This window comes from Thalassophryne amazonica, chromosome 9, assembly GCF_902500255.1.
Source record: "Thalassophryne amazonica chromosome 9, fThaAma1.1, whole genome shotgun sequence".
Taxonomy (NCBI): domain Eukaryota; kingdom Metazoa; phylum Chordata; class Actinopteri; order Batrachoidiformes; family Batrachoididae; genus Thalassophryne; species Thalassophryne amazonica.
The window spans coordinates 58,518,598-58,542,336 of NC_047111.1; the positions used below are offsets into that span (position 1 = coordinate 58,518,598).

General features: G+C 39.6%; 1 protein-coding gene across 2 annotated transcripts in view; it reads left to right on the forward strand.

Moving 5' to 3' along the window:
* LOC117517183 (transcription factor COE1-like) overlaps positions 1-23,739 on the forward strand; it is a 284,424-nt gene that overhangs the window by 207,960 nt on the left and 52,725 nt on the right. For both annotated transcript variants that reach the window (XM_034178112.1, XM_034178113.1), the window contains exons 9-10: positions 2,912-3,045; positions 7,496-7,622. In XM_034178112.1, coding sequence (XP_034034003.1) covers positions 2,912-3,045; positions 7,496-7,622 — 261 coding nt within the window. The remainder of the gene's footprint in view (positions 1-2,911; positions 3,046-7,495; positions 7,623-23,739) is intronic.

Genomic DNA, 23,739 nt, shown 5'->3' on the forward strand with positions numbered 1-23,739 from the left:
TCACACCACTTTTAGAGTTTTTCTCTTTTGGCTGCTCCTTTTTGTTCTGGATGACCACAGTTGATCATCTTCCATCTCATCCAATCCGGAATATGGAACTCAGATTGTTATGGTTTGCATAATGATTTGACAGATGTTTTTTTTTATGTTGGATGCCTTTCTTGATCTACAAGGGAATAGAACCTAATGTGCATGTTTTTTAATTTAGTCCAACATGAGGCCCATTGTTGCCAGTGTTTATCCCCAGATACTGTACCATGAAGCGAATGAGAGTCTATAACTCACCTTGGCTGAAACACCTGTCCAATCACAGGTTACTTCCCCAGCCAACATCAGTACCCATTTTCAACTGGATGGACTGAGACAATGCAGATAAAGTGCCTTGTCCAAGGACACATGACCAGGAATTGAACCTGGGTTTACACATTGATCGCCCAACTCCTATCTTACTGACCTACCTGTTGTAACCCATGTTTTTAATGGTGGGAGGAAACTGGGGTAACTGGAAAAAAAATCCATGCAGACATGGAGAGAACATGCAAACTCCATACAGAAAGGAAATGGACAATGGTGGCTTTGAAGCAATGACTTCCTGATAAGCATATAGTCTAGTGAATGTGTAGATTTGGAAGAAGAAGCTCTCCCACACGTGATAGTATGACTTCTGAGATGCTGGTACTTAGATTTGCATCTGCAATCGGGAATGTAATTATTTGACACAATTTTTCTGACTTTGCCTCTGTACATCATGGGGCTGAAAGGTAACAATAAAGACGTGACTCTTGTGTAGACCTCCACTTTCAAGGGGTTTGACAAAACATTGCATCAACCATTTAGTAATTGTAGCCATTTTCATACATAGCTCCACAATTTCCAAAGGTGGTGATAGACTGGTTTTCAGAACTAGTCCACCAAAGGTGATGGACAGGTTGAGTGACTACTACGTGGTTACCATCTAGGACCCAAGACAGTTTGGTGGGGTTATGGATGCAGTGAAGTGCAGCACCAGCTCCCATGCACCCAGATTTGACTTGACTTGACTTGACTTGAATGATGAGTTAATACTACCTTTAAGTAGATTTCATGGATACATTTCCAAGTCTGTACTGACATCTTTTCATGATTGAAAAGACTCAGACTGCTTGTGCTGCTTAATTTTAACTTATTTATCTTGATGTGACAGGTTCAAATTTGTTTGTGGTCTTTTGTGGAAGCTGACATCAGAATCCCGGTACAATAAATGCTTTAGTAGAACTAGTTAAAGGAAACAGAGGATTATATTCCACTGACATCACTGTTGAATACAAGGCTAGAACGGTAGTAATTTAGGTTTTACTCACCACATATTCTGTTCTATTTGAAGGTGCAGTGCATCCAGAAAGTATTCACAGCGCTTCACTTTTTCCACATTTTATGTTACAGCCTTATTCCAAAATGGATGAAATTATTTTTCCCCCTCAAAATTCTACTCATAACACTCCATAATGACAACATGAAAAAAAGTTTTTTTTTTTAAATTTTTGCAAATTTATAAAAACGAAAAAACTAAGAAATCACACGTACGTAAGTATTCACACCCTTTCCTCTATACTTTGGTGATGCACCTTTGGCAGCAGTTACAGTCTCAAGTCTTCTTGAACGTGATGCCACAAGCTTGGTGCACCTATCTTTGGGCAGTTTGAACCATTCCTCTTTTCAGCACCTCTCAAGCTCCATCAGGTTGGATGGGAAGCGTCGGTGCACAGACATTTTCAGATCTCTCCAGAAATGTTCAATCAGATTCACATCTGGACTCTGGCTGGGTCACTCAAGGACATTCACAGAGTTGTCCTGAAGCCACTCCTTTGATATCTTGGCTGTGTGCTTAGAGTCATTGTCCTGCTAAAAGATGAACCATTGCCCCAGTCTGAGGTCATCTTTCATCTTTCCCTCAATCCTGACTGGTTTCCCAGTTCCTGCAGCTGAAAAAGATCCCCACAGCATGATGCTGCCACCACCATGCTTCACTGTAGGGATGGTGCCTGGTTTCCTCCAAACATGACACCTTGCATTCACGCCAATCTTTGTCTCATGGTCTGAGAGTCCTTCAGGTGTCTTTTGGCAAACTCCAGGTGGTCTACCATATGCCGTTTACTAAGGAGTGGCCACTCTACCATACAGGCCTGATTGGTGGATTGCTGCAGAGATGGTTGTCCTTCTGGAAGGTTCTCCTCTCTCCACAGAGGAATGCTGGAGCTCTGACAGAGTGACTGTCAGGTTCTTTGTCACCTCTCTGACTAAGGCCCTTCTCCCCTGATCACTTATTTTGGAAGAGTCCTGGTGGATCTCATTCTTCCATTTTCAGATAATGGAGGCCACTGTTCTCTTTGGGACCTTCAAAGCAGCAGAAATGTTTCTGTACCCTTCCCCAGATTTGTGCCTCAAGCCAATTCCTTTGACTTCATGCTTGGTTTGTGCTCTGACATGCACTGTCAACTGTGGGACCTTATATGTAGACAGGTGTGTGCCTTTCCACTTCACATCCAATCAACTGAACTGACCCCAAGTGGACTCCAATTAAGCTGCAGAAACATCTCAAGGATGATTAGTGGAAACAGGATGCACCTGAGCTCAGTTTTGAACTTCATGGCAAAGGCTGTGAATACTTACGTACATGGAATTTCTTAGTTTTTTTTTTTTTTTTTTTTTTTTGTGATTTTATAAATTTGCAAAAATCTAAAAAAAAAAATCACATTGTCATTGTGGGATATTGTGTGTAGAATTTTAAGGAAGAAAATAATTATTTCATCAATCTTGGAATGACCCTGTAACAAAAAATGTGGAAAAAGTGAAGCGCTGTGAATACTTTCTGGATGCACAGAGTTTACTGTACATTTCAAATGCAAACCGTATCTCTTTTTCTTCTCTCCAGGGGCAGCTCCCTGCATTAAAGCTATCAGTCCAAGTGAGGGTTGGACTACAGGGGGTGCTACAGTCATCATCATAGGAGACAACTTTTTTGACGGCCTCCAAGTCATCTTTGGTACCATGCTGGTTTGGAGTGAGGTCAGTTTGTCAGCAGTCATCGTCCCATACCTGCTTCAGATAGACTACTTTGGACTAGAGGTGGGCGATACCGGGAATTTTGGTAGTGATCCAATACCAAGTAAATACAGGCCCAGTATCACTGATATCGATACCGATACTTTTTCATATTTAAGCTTCATAGATCCAAAGGATCCAAAAGACCTAGGATAGAATTTCGCCAAACATTGTACTTGACAATAAAATACTTTATTATCACAATCAACATTTTTGTTTAAAAAATATCACTCAACACAACTTAAAACAAAATCTCTTGAGGTATAGGGCTGACAAACCACAATACAAGGGTGCACTGCTCTGTGTTGTGTGACACAGTGCCGCGCTGCTCTTACAGACAGAGAGTAGACTTTGATGAATCTGCGTGCGCAGCAGTCAGTGCGTGCAGGAGAGAAAAAAAGCTTGAGTAGTGATCTTTTTACATGATGATTGTTCAATATCAACACCAGTGTTGGTATCGATATTAGGATCGATACGCCCACCTCTACTTTGGACCATAAGTTGATGTTATTTCAACCCCTCCACTGTGAGTTTTGCTTGTGGACGGCTGAACGTAATTCAATATGGAAACGTCGTCACGGTCAAACTCGTCAGTATGTGTGATCATGTGCATGTTTGCTTGTATGTTTGTCTAAAAGAGTTTTGCTTCTCTAATGAGTCCTCAGCAGCAAATGGCGCCTCTCTCTACCTTCCTCACCCATTCTGGAAAACTGATCAAGTCAGCAGATTTGTGATAGCCCTCGGTTCAGTGCTAACACAAACTCACACATTTGCACATACACACAAACACACAGCTCCCTATCATAGTTTTCCCCAGCGCTGCTCCTCGGCAAAATGTTTATTTTGTCTTCTGACTCCACTCAGTGCGTACGTAGTGCGACGATGGCTGCCTTCCAACAACAACACTGTCTGTGTGTGTGTGTGCACACATGTGTGCGTGTGTGTAAAGAGCTCAGGGTTTGTTTACAGTGTTGAGAGCCACACTTACACACTAACATGTATGCTGAGTCCCAGCTCAAATTGACTCCTGTCTTCTGGTGTTCCTCAGATTGGGTTCTAATGATCTTTGGCTAAACAACTGTTTCATTTGCACTCAACCTGTTTATTGATTTTTAAACAAGAAAACTGAGTCTGAAAACTTTGCCTTTGGAAAGTGATTGCATGATTGCCAAATTCTGTCTGTCTCTCGATCTTACAGCATTTTGTAAATCTGGCTAAACTGCAGCTACTGTTCTAAAAACAAAATCTCCATTAAAGGTTTTAATGGTTTGTATATTTAGATATGTGGCTTGTAAGTTGACTTGATTGCCAGCAAATTTAGAACAAAAAAAATATATTTAACCGCTTATGATTTATGTCTGTGCAGTTTCTTTTTTTTTTTTACAAAACAAACAGAGCCAATGGACACATATTAGTAGAAAATGTTACGCGTTCAAAGCTAGCTTAACAGGTTGATGTTGAGTCAGCTAGCTAACCTAGTTTACACAGGTAATAGCCAGAAAACTAAGGAAACATACAAGAGAGAGTGGATTTGTGCTGTCGTACCTGAGTACAAATAAAAGATCTTTTTTTTAAACAGTTTACATTTGAGTAGGACAGAACTTTACAAAATAATATATGTTTCATTGTTAGCACGAAAAGCATAAGGCAGCAGTAGCGCTTGTGTTTTTTAAACACATATGAACATATATAAGAAAACCTTACATGCTCAAACCTAACTTAACAGGTTGATTTAGAGCTAGCTAGCTAATCTAGTTTAAACAGTTACTAACTAGAAAACTACTTTTCTGGTTAGTAACTGGAACAGAGTAGATTTGTGTTGTCGCGTGTTCTTCGTGTTTTTAAAACAGTGTACAAGTGAGAATTTTACAGAATGACGTGATATTTCACAAGTTAGCACAAAGAACACAAGACAGAGCAGTAAGTCCGACTTGGGAGCTGTTTCTTTATCATTTCAGTGAAATTTCTCTTCCGAGTCTAATTCCTATCCGCTCCCCTTTATGTGAACGTTGGCATAAGTTCTGTAAGAGATGGAGATGGAGGAATGGAGTACAAGCAACATACTGAATGAAGAAAGGAACTGTTTTACAGCAGTTACATTCTAAATCACAAATAACAACAGAATTTTATGTAAATGTTGCTGAAGCATAAGTTCCTTCTTTTCATGAGTGTGGCCTGATTCTAGTCCAGCCAACATACACTCGTACTGTGTGACAAGTGTCTCCACTTGAAATTGCACTTGTAGCTGTGGAGAAATATGTGGATGGTTTGATTCCACCAGAGTTTTGGGATCCCTTCCTCTTTGTCTGACAGAAACAGGAACACCAATAGATATTGACACTGAATAACATTATCTACAAGCTAATGTTACGTATACACAGCATTGACAAATATACAGATACACAAGCAATGACCGGCAAACTAGTTACTTTCATGGTATAGTAAGATTATTCAAGAAAAAGATTAGATTAGATTAGATTAGACAGAACTTTATTAATCCTTCGGGAAGACTCCCTCAGGGAAATTGAGGTTCCAGCAATATATATATATATATATATATATATATATATATATATATATATATATATATATATATATATATATATATATATATATATATCAGCACACAGGGTAAGAAGCAAGAAGCACACAGAGCATCAAGAGTGAAAGAAAAAAAAATCAATTTGCAAATATAAGTATAAATACACAAATGTAAATACCAGATATACTAATCGCCACTGGTTTACTGGTTACTACTATATTAATCAATACAATTAAAACAATTGCTTCCACTCTTCTTTGGCTGCATTTCTTTGCTATATTTTTTTTCTACCACATTTCTGGCCCTAAATTGCCAGTAAATTGAAATGTATTGCAGGCCTTAAATACAGGAATGGATGTACGTACATAATTAGCCCATAACATTTTGGTTTCATACTGTTTGGTTTGCCTTTTCCATACTGTCCCACCTTTTTGTGATTTAGAGTTGTAATTTTACACAATATGACTCAAATAAACTGGAATGTTTCAAAGCATTTCTTTAGAATCATTTGGTGACATATTGTAGCCCCATTTATTCACAACTTGTAATGGCTTCCTTTTGATATGGAATCTAGAGTAATGTTGGAAACGGGTTTTGACAATCTCTGGAGCAGCGCTTCAAGTTAGCCATCACTAATTTATAGAGCCATGGAAAGTTTTTGGTATTATCCCCAGCCACACGTTCTAATTCTATTTTAATTTGTTTTAGCAAATAGTAAATATTTTTTGCAAATACTAAATGTTATATTAAATGTAATATTAGCAAATACTAGATTTCATATAGTGTTTGCCTATGTAATGATGGTTTCCTTTTGATACAGACTCCACAACAGTTTTCTGAACAGGTTTTCAAATACAATGGATCATTAATTTATACAACCGATAAACAATTTTGGCATTATCCTCAGGTACACATTCTACCCTTTGTTATCCCCCCGGTACAAAATGCAGGGGGATACATTGATCAGCATGTCCGTTCATCTGTTTTCCCTTGTTAGCATGATATCTCAAGAACCACTGTACCAATTTAATTCATATTTAGGATAAGGGTGTACTTGGGTGATCCCCCAACACTTTGTGTTACTGATTTGTGGGGACTGGGGGGATATGTCATCTGATGACTCTTGTTTAATTCTGGATTTAGTTTCCAATTTTGTTGCATATTTCATCTAGAATTTGCCCACATAGTGGGCATCATGTAGTTGCTAACTTGTTAGCTGGGTGGCACAAAGAGCACACCATGCTGTCCAGTGTTTAAAGTCAGATCGAATCAACTACATGTGCGTTTTAACCATTGCTCTTCATAATTTTTGACAATTAACTCAACATCTCCTGACCACCCAGAAGGTGTTACCAGGTGCTCATTAAACAGGTGCCTCCACTAACCATCTAGCAGGTGGCAGTTTGTCTAAGGGATATTGCATACGCGAAACAAAGTTGATCTTTTGATCGAAGTGGTGCATCAAAGTTGACCACATGCAAAAGTGTTTGTCCTCATTACATGTTCTTTTAATTTGATAAATTACAAGATGATAGCATTTAATTTTTTGAGTTATTTTCCACACAATCTGGCTGGGAAGGACTAACTCACTCGCCCACTCATTAAATCCTTTACATTTTAGCTGTGTAAGTCCTACACTAAAGTAATTTACACATTAAATAATATTAAAAACAACTTATTTTAAACATGAAGGAAATCCATCCGAAGTACAATTCCATCTCACTCTAAGAGAGCACTCACATGTACATATATTTTGTGAAAGCACTGATTTGATGACATTATCCTGATGCAGGAAGCTGCTTTGTCCTGATCAAGTGATATGTTTTTGTGTCTCCATGTTGAGTCTTTGTCCTCCTTTCTTTCCTTCTCTAGTTGATCACACCACATGCAATCCGGGTCCAAACGCCCCCTAGACACATCCCTGGGGTTGTTGAGGTCACTTTGTCTTACAAGTCCAAACAGTTCTGCAAAGGCACACCAGGAAGGTTCATATACACAGGTAGGTGCACTACACATACACGTGTGTGTTCTTCATCTACCTGCCTTGATTAGGTGTCTGCTCAGTATATTTCTTAGCATTCCTTCTGTTTTCTTGCAGTTAAGTCCCTGTTCTGTCATATTTGATTTTTGGAACGTTTGTGTATTTAAGAATTTTTGCCAGCGTGTGTGAGAATGTGTCTGTGTGTGTGTGTGTGTTTCAGTTCACTCTCCGGCCAGACCGTGTTGAACTAATGACTGCAGATTAGTCAACATTAACGACCCGCACTCGTTAGAACGCTGCCATAATCAGAGACTCATTAAAACGAGCTACAATTAAACAGTCTGCTCTTTATAGTCGTCCATACTGAAACTATTAGTGAAATCATCCAGAACAGCCAGTTTACTAACACGTACACATTAAACACACAAAATGCTGGAAAAAAAGGAATGTATCAACGTCAACTGCGAGCGAGCCTTCGCCGACTTTATTCAGAAGACAAAAGAAGAAGCATGCGTGCATGTGTGCGCATGAGTCATTTTCATTCGCACATGCATGTGGAAATGAAGGAGGTGATGTGATGTCTGGTATTGATCCGCTCAACATGGCTCCATCACACCATCATCATGGCGTCATTCATGGCGACAGAGAAAATACAGCTGCTCTATAAAGTCGAGCCGTTTTATAACCCCAAGGTTAAGATGACCATTTTAAAAGTGATCGATAAAGATTTAAAACTTTTTAATAGCATAATCAAGTTGTCACTTTTGGAATTTTACAGTTAGTTCCCTGTTCAACTTACAAAAATGTCTCGAAGCTCTTTGCATCGTGACACCTATGGAGGTGACTCGTGTGAATTAGCTGAATTGAATTGAAAGAAAGAGTTGGACTTTATGTTTTAAGCATCATATATTGTGATTGCACAACCCACGTACCCCCCCATCACAAATTAAGTCTCAGCCCATAAATCCGTGCGTGTCCATGCACGTTATGCCATAGTACCTGAGGAATTGCTGATCATACAGTCTGTATGTTAGTGTTAAATTCTTTGAAAGGTTCACATTTCTGTAGGCTCTAATTGAACACTTTGGTAGAAAATGAAGCACTACTATGGTAACAAAGTGGAATTTAGACCCCACTGTTGTGGAGGTAGCGGGGAAAATGAAACATCTCAAAATAACTGCCGTATTGATTTGTACTGCGATCTCTGATGGGCTTATTTTGTTTTTGGACAGGCTATGTGATCAGCTGACCTACAATAGACAAAGAAAACTCAACAGCAGTTAATTAACTACGTGCTAGTTGATTTGAAGTTGCTGTGTTTGTCTACAGTAGCTGATAATGCCTATAATGTTATTTCCAAAGGGAAATTAATTTTAATCATAATATTATACTATGGTGCTACAACTTATCTGACACAGTAAATGTCAATGATGCCAAATCAGATGCTGTTGCCACAACTAAAAGCAGCCAGAACACATCGACATTGCGCATTCATGACTTTTTGTAACATCGGAAATTAAAACTTCTAACTCAGAAAAAACCTATTTGAACATGTTGTTAAAATGGAATTTTTGTTGTTTTTTTCCTGGACACAGGCAGATATTCAGTGCTCCGATTTTGTCTAACTTGATATGATAACAATCATGGCAACGCTCCATTAGGACTGTTGAAACAGTGATATTACAAATACCATTTAATTACTTCTGACAAACTATTTACTTTTGTCTGTGATCTGTCTGCATTGTTCTTCTATTACTGAAGTTGCCATCATTATAGCTTTTGCAAAGACGTTTACAATAATTGATATTGTCACTGAGTCCAGACTACAAATACAAATACACTCATCTGACACATTTTCCATTTTGCTCAAGCAGTTGGAACAACTGATTTATGTGTTTATTATGAAGACAACAACAAATCTCAAACATGTTACTGTGTGCATCCCTATTGTCTGAGTTCATCAAGTGAACGCAAAGGCTTTGGGAACTCGGATGTTCCCAACTTACTAACGTAATGTAGCCACAGCTTGTAGTACCATCCTCACTATTCTGTTTCTTGTAGTCAAACTATCTATCTATCTATCTATCTATCTATCTATCTATCTATCTATCTATCTATCTATCTATCTATCTATCTATCTATCTATCTATCTATCTATCTATCTAGCATATATATATATATATATATATATATATATATATATATATATATATATATATATATATATATATATATATATATATATATATATATGAGGACTTTTAGATAATAAACCGACCCTTTTATTTATTTTTTTAACTATATGGATTTGAATGACATGCGATTACACCAATCATGCTTGAACCCTCGTGCGCATGCATGAGTTTTTTCACGCGTGTCGGTGACGTCATTTCCCTGTGGGCAGGCCTTGAGTGAGATGTGGTCCCGCCCTCTTGGCTGAATTCCTTTGTTTCACACGCTGCTCGAGACGGCGCGCGTTGCTTTATCCTAATTTTTTCTGGACCTGTGAGGAATATCCGAGTGGACACTATTCGAGAAATTAAGCTGGTTTTCGGTGAAAAGTTTAATGGCTGATGAGAGATTATGGGGTGTTTCTGTCGCTGTAAGGACTTCCCACAGAGCGGGATGTCATGCAGCGCTTCCAGGCGCCGTCGTCGGCCTGTTTCGACCTGAAATCATCCTAATTTAAGGCTTAATTCACCCAGGACGTCGTGAGAGAACAGAGAAGATTCAGAAGAGGCCGGCATGAGGACTTTATGCGGACATTCCACTGTTTAAGGACATTTTGTAATGAAAGACGTGCGCGCAAATTCGCCGAGTTGTTTCTGTGACGACTCGGCAAATCTGTGTGCGCCGCGACAGGAAAAACACCTCCGTGTTGAAAACCACTTGTAAAATTCAGGCGGCTTTTGATGGCTTTCAACAAGTGAGTAACTGAGAAATTGTTTAACAGCTTGGGCATGATCCAACTTGCCCGTTAAGTTTTCCAACGGAGGTGTTTTTCCTATCGCGACCCCCCGCGGTCGGGTCCGGCCCGACATGCGACTCTGCCCGCACGTTCTTTCATTACAAAATGTCCGTTAACAATGGAATGTCCGAATAAACTCTTCATGCCGACTTCTTCTGAAAGTTCTCTGACGACTTACTGGGTCAACAGAGCCTGAAATGTGGAAGTTTTCAACTTGAAACGGCGAGACGCTGCCGCCTTGAGGCGCAGATCACCGTCAGGCGCCGTGGGCTGTCCTTACGGCGACACTACAGACCAAAATCTCTCATCAGCCGTTAAAAATTTTTACCGAAAACCAGCTGAATTTATCGAATGGTGTCCACTCAGTTGTGCCTTACAGTTTTGAAAAAATTTTGATCAAACAAAGCAGCAGTCTCTGAGCCATTCCTAAACAATGAAAAAATCGACGAGAGGGTGGGCGACTCCTCACTCAAAGACTGCCCACAGGCGAATGACGTAACCGACAGGCGTGAAAAAACTCTCGCATGCCCACGAGGGTTCAAGCATGTCTGATGTAATCACACGTGATTCAAATCCATATGGTTTTTGAAAAAAATAATAAGGTCGGATACTTTTCTAATAGACCTCATATATATATATATATATAGGGTTTCCTGTGTCATCTTGAACACCGCATTTGTATAACACTTGAAGTAATGGAGCTTTTAGTGAAGCCTGGGAGTCACAGCTTCAGTATCAAATACTCAATGAGACACAGTTTAATCTCATCATTTCTACCAATGCTCTGTGACCTTTTTTCTTCTATTTTTATTACAACTGAAAAGATTTACTCAAGTTAGATATGTAACTGCTAACTGGATATATTCATTTAAAGCACAAATATATATATATATATATATATATATATATATATATATATATATATATATATATATATATATATATACACTCAACAAAAATATAAACGCAACACTTTTGGTTTTGCTCCCATTTTGTATGAGATGAACTCAAAGATCTAAAACTTTTTCCACATACACAATATCACCATTTCCCTCAAATATTGTTCACAAACCAGTCTAAATCTGTGATAGTGAGCACTTCTCGTTTGCTGAGATAATCCATCCCACCTCACAGGTGTGCCATATCAAGATGCTGATTAGACACCATGATTAGTGCACAGGTGTGCCTTAGACTGTCCACAATAAAAGGCCACTCTGAAAGGTGCAGTTTTGTTTTATTGGGGGGGGATACCAGTCAGTATCTGGTGTGACCACCATTTGCCTCATGCAGTGCAACACATCTCCTTCGCATAGAGTTGATCAGGTTCTCAATTGTGGCCTGTGGAATGTTGGTCCACTCCTCTTCAATTGCTGTGCGAAGTTGCTGGATATTGGCAGGAACTGGTACACGCTGTCGTATACGCCGGTCCAGAGCATCCCAAACATGCTCAATGGGTGACATGTCCGGTGAGTATGCCGGCCATGCAAGAACTGGGACATTTTCAGCTTCCAAGAATTGTGTACAGATCCTTGCAACATGGGGCCATGCATTATCCTGCTGCAACATGAGGTGATGTTCTTGGATGTATGGCACAACAATGGGCCTCAGGATCTCGTCACGGTATCTCTGTGCATTCAAAATGCCATCAATAAAATGCACCTGTGTTCTTCATCCATAACAGACGCCTGCCCATACCATAATCCCACCGCCACCATGGGCCACTCGATCCACAACACTGACATCAGAAAACCGCTCACCCACACGACGCCACACATGCTGTCTGCCATCTGCCCTGGACAGTGTGAACCGGGATTCATCCGTGAACAGAACACCTCTCCAACGTGCCAAACGCCAGCGAATGTGAGCATTTGCCCACTCAAGTCAGTTACGACGACGAACTGGAGTCAGGTCGAGACCCCGATGAGGACGACGAGCATGCAGATGAGCTTCCCTGAGACGGTTTCTGACAGTTTGTGCAGAAATTCTTTGGTTATGCAAACCGATTGTTTCAGCAGCTGTCCAAGTGGCTGGTCTCAGACGATCTTGGAGGTGAACATGCTGGATGTGGAGGTCCTGGGCTGGTGTGGTTACACGTGGTCTGCGGTTGTGAGGCTGGTTGGATGTACTGCCAAATTCTCTGAAACGCCTTTGGAGACGGCTTATGGTAGAGAAATGAACATTCAATACACGAGCAACAGCTCTGGTTGACATTCCTGCTGTCAGCATGCCAATTGCATGCTCCCTCAAATCTTGCGACATCTGTGGCATTGTGCTGTGTGATAAAACTGCACCTTTCAGAGTGGCCTTTTATTGTGGGCAGTCTAAGGCACACCTGTGCACTAATCATGGTGTCTAATCAGCATCTTGATATGGCACACCTGTGAGGTGGGATGGATTATCTCAGCAAAGGAGAAGTGCTCAATATCACAGATTTAGACTGGTTTGTGAACAATATTTGAGGGAAATGGTGATAATGTGTATGTGGAAAAAGTTTTAGATCTTTGAGTTCATCTCATACAAAATGGGAGCAAAACCAAAAGTGTTGCATTTATATTTTTGTTCCGTGTATATATATACATAGGTAATAAATTAGTTGGTAGTTGGTATTATTTGGTAATAAAAATATAATAACAAAAATAGAAGAAAAAAGGTCACAGAGCATTGGTAGAAATGATGAGAATAAACTGTGTCTCATTGAGTATTTGATATTGAAGCTGTGACTCCCAGGCTTCACTAAAAGCTCCATTACTTCAAGTGTTATACAAATGCTGTGTTCAAGATGACACAGGAAACCCTATATATATATATATATATATATATATATATATATATATATATATATATATATATATATATATATATATATATATATATATATATAGTTTGATTACAAGACACAGACGCAGTGTGACCAGGACTCAAACCCAGGTCTGCATATTGGTAGTCCAACTCCTTAATAAACTGAGACAAAAATTTAAACTATACTATTAGTCTCAAAATGTGCTTTGGGATTTGTTTTCAGCAGAGCATCAGAACAATTTACCTTTCATTTATTTATTTGTTTGTTTATTTGTGACTGAAGTCAAACATACAAAGAAACCTGACTGGAGCTTGTTTTAAACCAGAAATGTGAGGAACATGAGATAGTGCCAATTACATTGCTGGATCAATTTCTCTAAAACTTTAATTCTTTAATTTTTTGGCCACACCCTTTTTTGCCCAGGATCAGCACAGCAGATCCAGTTTGGATCATCATGTACATTTTTCCCAAATGATACACTGGATGATCTTCCTCAGATGTACGTGGAGTGGCTTTGAACAGGGGACCTGCTCACTACCACAGGATTTGTTTCCAGTCCATGGGATGGACTTGCACTGACTTCTTTAGCTGATCTGATTAAACCCTATGTACCATCCGGGCCATGCGCTCACATGATGCAGGACTGCTTTGTGTTCCGAGGGTAAAGAAAAAGTCTGTTGCTCAAAGGGCCTTTTTATATCGTGCACCAGTATTGTGGAATGGTCTCCAAGTGTCGATAAGATAGTCCGATACTGTGGAGACCTTCAGGTCAAGACTAAAGACATATTTTTTCTATCGGTGCTGTGGTTAATATAATGTGTTATTCTACTTTTTAAAATACTTTAAAAATTTTATTCTTTTCAATTTTGCTTTTTTAACCTGTGTTTTTAACGTTGCTTTTAATTCATTTTAAATTGTTTTGAACTGTTTTGTGTTTTGCGTGAAGTGCCTTGGGGCGATGTTGTCGTGATTTGGCGCTTTATAAATTGAATAAATTGAATTGAAAGTCCACAAAATCGTGCATATAAATACAAGATGTCAAACGTCTAACTCACACTATGCATGAGTTTATCATTTTGTGAGTGTTCCAACGGAGATCTTTGTATAATCATATCAGTTTAAACATTATGACACATTATGTATGGTCACTAAAGCTGTGTTTTCAGGAGTGTGTTACTATTTGACAGGATGCGTTAGTTGTTTGATTGTGAACGGACTTTACTTTGAGGAAGCAGTGCATAGCCTTTGTGTCTCCAATGCTCTTTGGTCCAACCCTCAGGCTAACAGACTGGTAATTTGCCGTCTGTTGCTTAAATACTTCTACTATTGGGTGGAGATGACCCCTGTTGACCTTGTGATTGGCTGATCGCTTCAACATGTGACCCGGGAAACGTGATCTGTTAGCACGGTTGCCGAACACTGCCTCAAGGTCGACTTGTTTCTGGAAGCTGCCAGTGAGAGATCACAGTGGTGAAATCTGATTGGCTGCTGTGGGTTTTGCAGTTCTTTAGCTGTGGTTGCCTCCAGTTGTAAGGACCGGCTAATTAAACATAGTCACGAGCGCACCCACATATATGCAACCACACAAACAAAGTGCAAAGCCACACTTGCAGAGGGTCATGTGGTACACAACGCACCACACGCACTTTCAAACAAGGACAGGAGTTAAAAGTAATTGTAAATCAGAGAGATATGAGGGAAAGATGGTTGAGTAGTTGAGCAGATGGTCTCACAATACATACACAAGCACACATACACAAAGATGACGTGCATACGTACACAGTGTGCCGTATGGCTGCTTCATCTGCCTGGTGGGAAAAATTAACATTTTTGACTTCACACTAAATGACAGTTGCACAATGTGTATAGTGTACGTATACACAGAGCTGATTCATAGCCCCGTGCCACCAATGGAGACAGAACATTACAGTTTTTAAAAATGTTATAATTTGACATTCTTTTCTAGGCAGTGTATTTTTGGTAAACCATAGAGAAAAACACAGAAGTTGTCCCACTCACTCGTACCTGAGTGAGTGGGACAACGTCTGTGAACAATGTTCTTCGATTTCCTCTAGTAATTTGAAGCCAAGTACAACAAAATATCCATGACAGCTGGTTTAACAGGCCAGATATAGTGTGTGATTCTCTCTCCTCATATTACACTTGAAAAAATTAACTCCTTGGATGAACTCAATTCAGTTATGTGCAGGATTTCCATCTAATAAATGTATGTAGCCCCAACTCAAATAAAGCACACCCATGCAAGATAACTTAATTTGATTTAGTTGGGACTATACATATTTATTAGCTGGAAATCCAACCCAGTGAGTCAGTTTTTTGAGTGTACTACTTTACTCTTACAGGTCTCCCCCTCGTGTAAATCTTTTTAGTGTAAATCACAGAGAAAAGTTCAGAACAAGGCTACGCACAAAACAAAAGATATGTTCAGGTAACTTCTTATCTCTCATGTATATTATAGTACATCTATTTTTATGTCCAGAGTTTCAGAGTACAAAAGAACTATTGGGTAGAGCTCAATCCTGACTGGGCATTAAATCAGTTGGGAGAATATGACAATATGACAAGATGACAATAACAATTGTCAAGCAATTGCCAAGTATGTCAAAATGCCAACATGTCATATTTACAGCTGTGTACATATTGGTACTTGTAACTTGTTTGACCAGGAGGGGGCTACATGTTCGCAGGTCACTTTGTCGGCATTGTTGGTATTAAAGTCATATTTCTGTCATTTATTTTAATGACTTTAATTCACTGTGGCCCCACTGGCTTTCCGTACACTGTATTGTCGGTTTCACATAGGTGGAACTACATGTAGATTACTGAGTTGGTGCATGACTGACAAGCAAAATTATAGGTTAATCTTGTTGATGAAATTTGACAAATATTGTCCTAGCTCATTTAATGTAGTGTAATGTAAAAATGATCAGTTCATAAAGTATGGCTTTACAATTTCTTGCAGTGAATATTTACCTTGTTTTGTCTGCCATGGTGCCAGCTTGTTAGTTAGTTAGTTAATGTTAGTGAGTTATCAGTTGTCATCAGAACACTAGTCAAATCACAGATTACTTTAGCAGCGGTTTAGCTGTTTTTATTGACGTGCAAGTCCAACGCGTTGGGCGAGACGCGTCAATGCAACTCACGCTTTCAGTGATCACACTGAAGCAGCTGGTTTTCCACCTCTGCGTTCATAACATCTGAGAAAAAAGTTGATTTCAGAAGGTGAAAATGGGCCAAAAGACTTTACAGCTTTTCAAAGTAAAACTGCTCAGAATAATAAAATATTAAATAAGTTCCTAACTGCATATGATAATTGTTTGGTTGTACCTGCAGAAAAACTGAAAATTTGATAAAAATTTGTGAATGTGGGACTTTAATCTCTCATATACATCATTTACGATGGAGTCTGTGAGTCTGAGTGGTTCTTGTGAACAGTATTTAAGACACTACCATTAAACCACATATATCATCAGCAGACGTGTCTGTGATGAAGGCCTGAGATTCTCTGTGGACAGTGGATGTGTGACAGGGACTGAAGAGTGAGTGACAACAAGAAAGACAGAAATATTAATAAAGGGAAAGAAGACAAGAGAAACCTGCAAAGAGAAGGAGAGAGGTGCAGCTTTGAAGTTTGACCGTATTGAAGAATTGATTTGGACATTAGTGAACCACACATACGTATGAGCATGCAGATACTCTCTCTCTCTCTCTCATAAGGGGAAGAATGAAGCAATAATTTAGTGGTATTGAACTGCTGGCTGGCCAGACAATCGATCTCTGCACACCTCCCCTCCTCCACCTCAGTCCCCTTCATCCTTTCACCCCTTCACCTCCTCCCTTTCTTTTCACTCTTACTCTTTCCTCAACTGTCCTTTTCTCGTCAATTCACCTTCTTTTAGCTCAAACACTCTCAAAACATAAAAACGCTGTGATATTCTAAGTATGTTATTTGTAAAAGATAATTCTATTCATCACCAACAATCTGCACAAAAAACACCATATTCACCTCTTTTATCGCACATTCTCTGCACTTTTCCACTTAGGCGTTTCTTTCTTCTTCCTCTGTTCACATTTTTTACGATGAAACAGGAGTGGAGGCTGTGCCCTCATGAAACTTCTATGAGTATTGATCTGCTGTGGACTGGGAGAGTAAAGGCTGGAGTGGAGGGATCCACGGAAGAATGATAGATAGATGTAAGGAAAGATAGATGGTTGGATGGATGGAGGAAAGAGAGAGAGAGCGAGAGAGTGGGGAGGAGATGGGAGTAGTGCAGCAGAAGGAGGGCTCCGCGCTGAGAAGCTTTGAAGGGCAGCAGGGTGAACTCGTGAGTCGAGATGAAACAGGTTTCTGCCTCAATGTCCGAGTGCTCTTGTTTCTCAGAAATCCTTTGCAGAGCATCAGATATCCCTCAGGCTTGGTGACCTCTGACCCTCTGATGACCCACTGAGAAATGCATTATTTTTCAGGCAGGAAATGGTTGAGGAGCTGGGCATCACTAGTTCACACATTATAACAAGGATATGTACATACTGTATAAGCTGTAGACATATTTATCATACTGTAAAGTGAGGAAAACTGTGTGTTTGTTCTACAGTGGTTTGTTTTGGCAAAGGTCAAGGTCAAAGTTGCAAGGTCAATCATTGGGGCAAGATCACGTCTGCCTGCCTGTTTCACTCAAAAACTGACTCATTGGATGAAGTCAGTTCTGTTATGTGCAGGATTTCCATCTAATAAATATATGTAGCCCCAACTCAAATAAGACACATCCATGCAAGATAATGTAACTTAATTTAGTTGGGACTACATATATGTATTAGATGGAATCCAATCCAATGAGTCATTTTTTTTTAATGATGAGCAGGATTTCCATCTAATAAATATATGTAGTCCCAACTAAATTAAATTAAATTATCTTGCATGGATGTGTTTTATTTGAGTTGGGGCTACGTATATTTATTAGATGGAATCCAATCTAATGAGTCATTTTTTTTGAGTGATGGACAGGATTTCCATCTAATAAATATACGTAGTCCCAACTAAATTAAATAAAATTATCTTGCATGGATGTGTTTTATTTGAGTTGGGGCTATGTATATTTATTAGATGGAATCCAATCCAATGAGTCATTTTTTTGAGTGTATGGGCAGGATTTCCATCTAATAAATATATGTAGACCCACCTAAATTAAATGAAATTATCTTGCATGGATGTGTTTTATTTGAGTTGGGGCTACATATATTTATTAGATGGAATCCAATCCAATGAGTCATTTTTTTTTTTAGTGTATGGGCAGGATTTCCATCTAATAAATATACGTAGTCCCAACTAAATTAAATTAAATTATCTTGCATGGATGTGTTTTATTTGAGTTGGGGCTGCGTATATTTATTAGATGGAAATCCTGTTCATAACTGAATTGAGTTCCTCCAATGCATCAGGTGTTTTTTTAGTGTTGTTGGACTACTCCTCATGTGACCTTTAGCTAATTTTGACCAAGCTTGGTATGTCAGTGAAGGTTAGCCCAGAAACTGTCATGAAAAGATTAATGTTCAAAAAGGTCAAGGAATTTCATTTTCTTCCTGATTTGGACCACACATTCCCACCCCTTGTTGCTCCTGGAAACCTCCTGTGGCCAACCCTATCTTGGTCCCCACCAGTGAAACCAGGGAGAAGAAAACTAATGTGAAAATATCCTACTGATCCACCTGCTCGAGACAGGGGTTAGGCTACTAATATGGAGACCTGTGTTTGATTCCTTCTGACATAACTTGTGTTGGACCAGCTGGTGATCGACTCATCCACAGTTTTGCCATTTTCATATTAAAATGATGACAAAAAAACTAAAACTATTTATAAAACTAAAACTATTTATAAAGATTCAAATTTCTACTCACAAAAAATGGCAATTGTTTGTATCTGAAATCTCAGAATATTCTACTTTTTTTAGTCACCGTCAACATGGAAATGAGGACAAATGGATAACATTCTAATTTGCAGTTAAACGTTTTTATTTATTCATTTTCTGATGCTTATCTGGGTCACAGTGGCTGAAGACTAAGCAACGCAGTTCACAGTTCCCTCCTCTCGACCAAGTCCTCTCTCACTTTGTGGGGGATCCTGAGGTGTTCCCAAGCCAGCTGGGAGATATAAAGCCTTCATTTGATCCTGAGTCTTCTCAGGGGCGTTCTCGCAGTTGGACGTGTATAGAAGACCTTCCTAGGGAGATGACCTGTGGACATCCTCACCACATGCCTGAACCACCTCAGCTAGATGTGAAAGAAGAGTGGCCCAACTCAGAGTACACAATACCTGACAGAGGAAACTCATAGCCACTGCTTGTATCCGGGACCTTGTGCTTTCAGTCACAAACCATAGCTTGTGACTGTAGGTGAGGACAGGAGCTTAAACCAACATGTAAATCAAGAGCTCAGCTCTTCCTTCACCACAACAGCATCCACAGGACCTGTAACACAGCACCAAAACTAAAGCCTATCGATCTCACACTCCAGCATACCCCCACTCATGAACAAGACCCTGAGATACAGTAGGGTTCAGAATAATAGTAGTGCTAATGTGACTAAAAAGATTAATCCAGATTTTGAGTATATTTCTTATTGTTACATGGGAAACAAGGTACCAGTAGATTCAGTAGATCCTCACAAATCCAACAAGACCAAGCATTCATGATATGCACACTCTTAAGGCTATGAAATTGGGCTATTAGTAAAAAAAAAAGTAGAAAAGGGGGTGTTCACAATAATAGTAGCATCTGCTGTTGACGCTACAAACTCAAAACTATTATGTTCAAAATGCTTTTTAAGCAATCCTGTGAATCACTAAACTAGAATTTAGTTGTATAACCACAGTTTTTCATGATTTCTTCACATCTGCGAGGCATTAATTTTGTTGGTTTGGAACCAAAATTTTGCTTGTTTACTAGTGTGCTTGGGGTCATTGTCTTGTCGCCCATTTCAAGGGCATGTCCTCTTCAGCATAAGGCAACATGACCTCTTCAAGTATTTTGACACATCCAAACTGATCCATAATACCTGGTATGCGATATATAGGCCCAACACCATAGTAGGAGAAACATGCCCATATCATGATGCTTGCACCACCATGCTTCACTGTCTTCACTGTGAACTGTGGCTTGAATTCAGAGTTTGGGGGTCGTCTCACAAACTGTCTGTGGCCCTTGGACCCAAAAAGAACAGTTTTACTCTCATCAGTCCACAAAATATTCCTCCATTTCTCTTTAGGCCAGTTGATGTGTTCTTTGGTAAATTGTAACCTCTTCTGCCCATGTCTTTTATTTAACAGAGGGACTTTGCGGGGGTGCTGGCTTCATCCTTAAATAGGGGACACCTGATTCACACCTGTTTGTTCCACAAAATTGACGAACTCACTGACTGAATGCCACACTACTATTATTGTTAACACCCCCTTTTCTACTTTTTTTTTTACTAATAGCTCAATTTCATAGCCTTAAGAGTGTGCATATCATGAATGCTTGGTCTTGTTGGATTTGTGAGAATCTACTGAATCTACTGGTACCTTGTTTCCCATGTAACAATAAGAAATATACTCAAAACCTGAATTAATCTTTTTAGTCACATAGCACTACTATTATTCTGAACACTACTGTACTTGAGCTCCTCTACTTGGAGAAATAATTCTCCCCTGACCCAGAGGGGACAATCTATGCTTTGCTGACAGAGGACCATGGTCTCAGATTTGGAGGTGCTGATCCTCAACCCACCTGCTTCACACTCAGCCTCAAACCTGCTCAGCGCCCATCGAAAATCACTGTCAATTGAAGCCAAGAGACCCACTTCAACCACAAAAAGCAGAGGTGTCATTTTTATTTGTTGTTCCTTTTGTCTTTAGGGTTCTTTAGGGTTTTGTTGTTGTTGTTGTTAGTTAGTTAGTTAGTTCTTCTCATGGCATTTGGCCCCAAAATCATTACAGTTGTGAAGTGACAGAGAAGTCTTATGAAGACGCATTGATGTGAAGATTTACAGAACATGATGTTACTGTAAAGAGGGCGGAGCTGCACATGTGGATAATTGATCGATAATTTAAATTCCTTATTATTATTAGTAGTAGTGAAGTGGACTTTTCATATTCTTTTCTGTGCTTCTCAAAGCCAAGGCTTTTCCTTGAACACACTAAATCCTTCCGAGACATTCTTTATTGATTTATTTTGCACCATGAAGTCAGAGTTGGTCTTCTGTCTCTCTTTTTGTGTGTGTGTGTGTGTCTGTGTGTGTGTCTGTGTGTGTGTTTTATTCATTTAAACACTTTCTGTGCTCCAGTTATCACATCTTTCAGAGCTATTGTGGTATGACTGAGGATTATTGTCTCACAGTCAGTGATTGTTGGTCTCATTGATAAATTTCATCAATTATAATGCACAGTTTTGTATAAATTATTTATTTGTATTTTTCCTCCCTGAGTTCTTTCTCTTTCAGATATGTATTTGCTGTACAGTAATAGCGGTTTTCGAAAAAAATGCAAATTTTTAAAAAAATATAACAGTGAAAGAACTGTGAAAGGTGAAGTGGATGTGACACTAAAAAAGGAAGGAAGCCCCAAACATGTTTGCAAGTGCTGTGCCAGGAAGAACTGAAAGAACGAATAATGGGATGATGCTCAAAAAGAGAATAGGAAACACTCAACAGAGAAAGAAAGTTCAAAAGGAAAGATTGAGTCAAAACAAATCAATGAAACATTAAATCAAGCATTTAACCAAGTGGCAGAAGATATGAAGACCACATAAACATTCATAGCTATTCCAGTCTATTTGTCCTCAACACATCACCTATAGAAGGTCTTGTATAATCAACACAACATCAACACAACACAACCTTAGATGTCCCCACATCAATCAGGATTTTGCTTCTCAGATTGTCTTAGAATGCAGGAAATGGGTGAATATATTTAAAAATTTTATGGTTAGTAAAGTGCTGACACGCCCCTTTGGTCTGCCCCAGTTGGGGCTTGCCTTTGGCAAAACCAACCAAGTTGAATCCCCCCTCCCTCCACCTAAAACTAGATTTGGCCCTGTATCACACGTCTGAAGTTCACTGGGTTGCAAGTCAGAGACTTTTATTCATCAAACAAAATATCTGTCACAGCAGCCTATCCCAGAGAATGTGTTTTTGCCAAACTAAATTCTGTTCCAAAGCTCCACCTAGAGCACTGTGTTGATGAGGCTGCCCCAAACAAGTGTGCACATTCATTCAGTAGACTGATGGCTGGGACTGGAAGTGCCCACCGTCCCACGAGAGAAATGTCAAGTTGTCTTGACCTCTTCTCTTTTTACCTGCACTGTGAGGGAGCGTCAGCTTTGACATTTTGGTGATGTGACCTGTTTCTCTGTGCCCAAGGCCAAGGGAACGCCCCATTTTACCTAGCTGTGGCAGATAGTAAATTGATATTTTAGAGTTGTGGGAATGGAACGGTTGTCTGTCTGGGTGGTTGCCATCCAGGACCCAAGGCAGTTCCGTGGTGTCATGGATGCAGCAAAGCACAGCACCAATGCATGCTCCCAGACTTGACTTGACTTGATCAGAGGTAAAAGCAGGGTCAGGCTGAGACGCAGTCATGGACAGGCAGGGTTCTGTGGCACAAGCAAACACGGACATCCGGGGAGAGGCAAGAGGCATAGTCGAGGAGAAAGTAATCGGAACACGGCGTGGCAAAACTCAGGACTGTGGAAGTGCTGGAAAGTGTACAAAGACAGCAACCTGGCAGGGAAGTGAAGGACTGTGAGGTTTAAATGCATGTGGACTAATTAGGATGAGAGATGAGGAACAGGTGGCGTTAATGAGGTGCAAGTGAGGAAGGATCTAAAAAAGGGGGCGTGGCTTCTGGACAAAGAGTATGGATGGAGCAAGCGTGTGAGGGAGGGAGTGCGCAAAAGTGGAGGGATGAAATAGACAAAGACACGTGAGCAGGTGCGAGAGCGCGAGTGAATACATGTGAACTGAGAGTAGTGCAGACACGGGGCACACAAAGACAGGATGAGACAGACAGGTGTAAGTGAGCAGTGAAGAGAATTACTGACATGACAACTAATGATAAAGGAAACACGAACTGGTAATACAAACTACAACAAGACTTAAAAGCAAACCAGAGGATAATAAACACAGAAGAGAAACTACATAAAAACTGATCAGAGAATAATAGGAAATAAAACACTAAGACAAAACTAAACTGGAACAGACTGAGAAATAAACTATAAGTAAAACAGAGACTAAGTGATAACAAAACCTGATATTAAAGTACTACAGATAACAGAAATGAGAACAGCAAAAAATAAGCAGGTGATAACTAAATGATA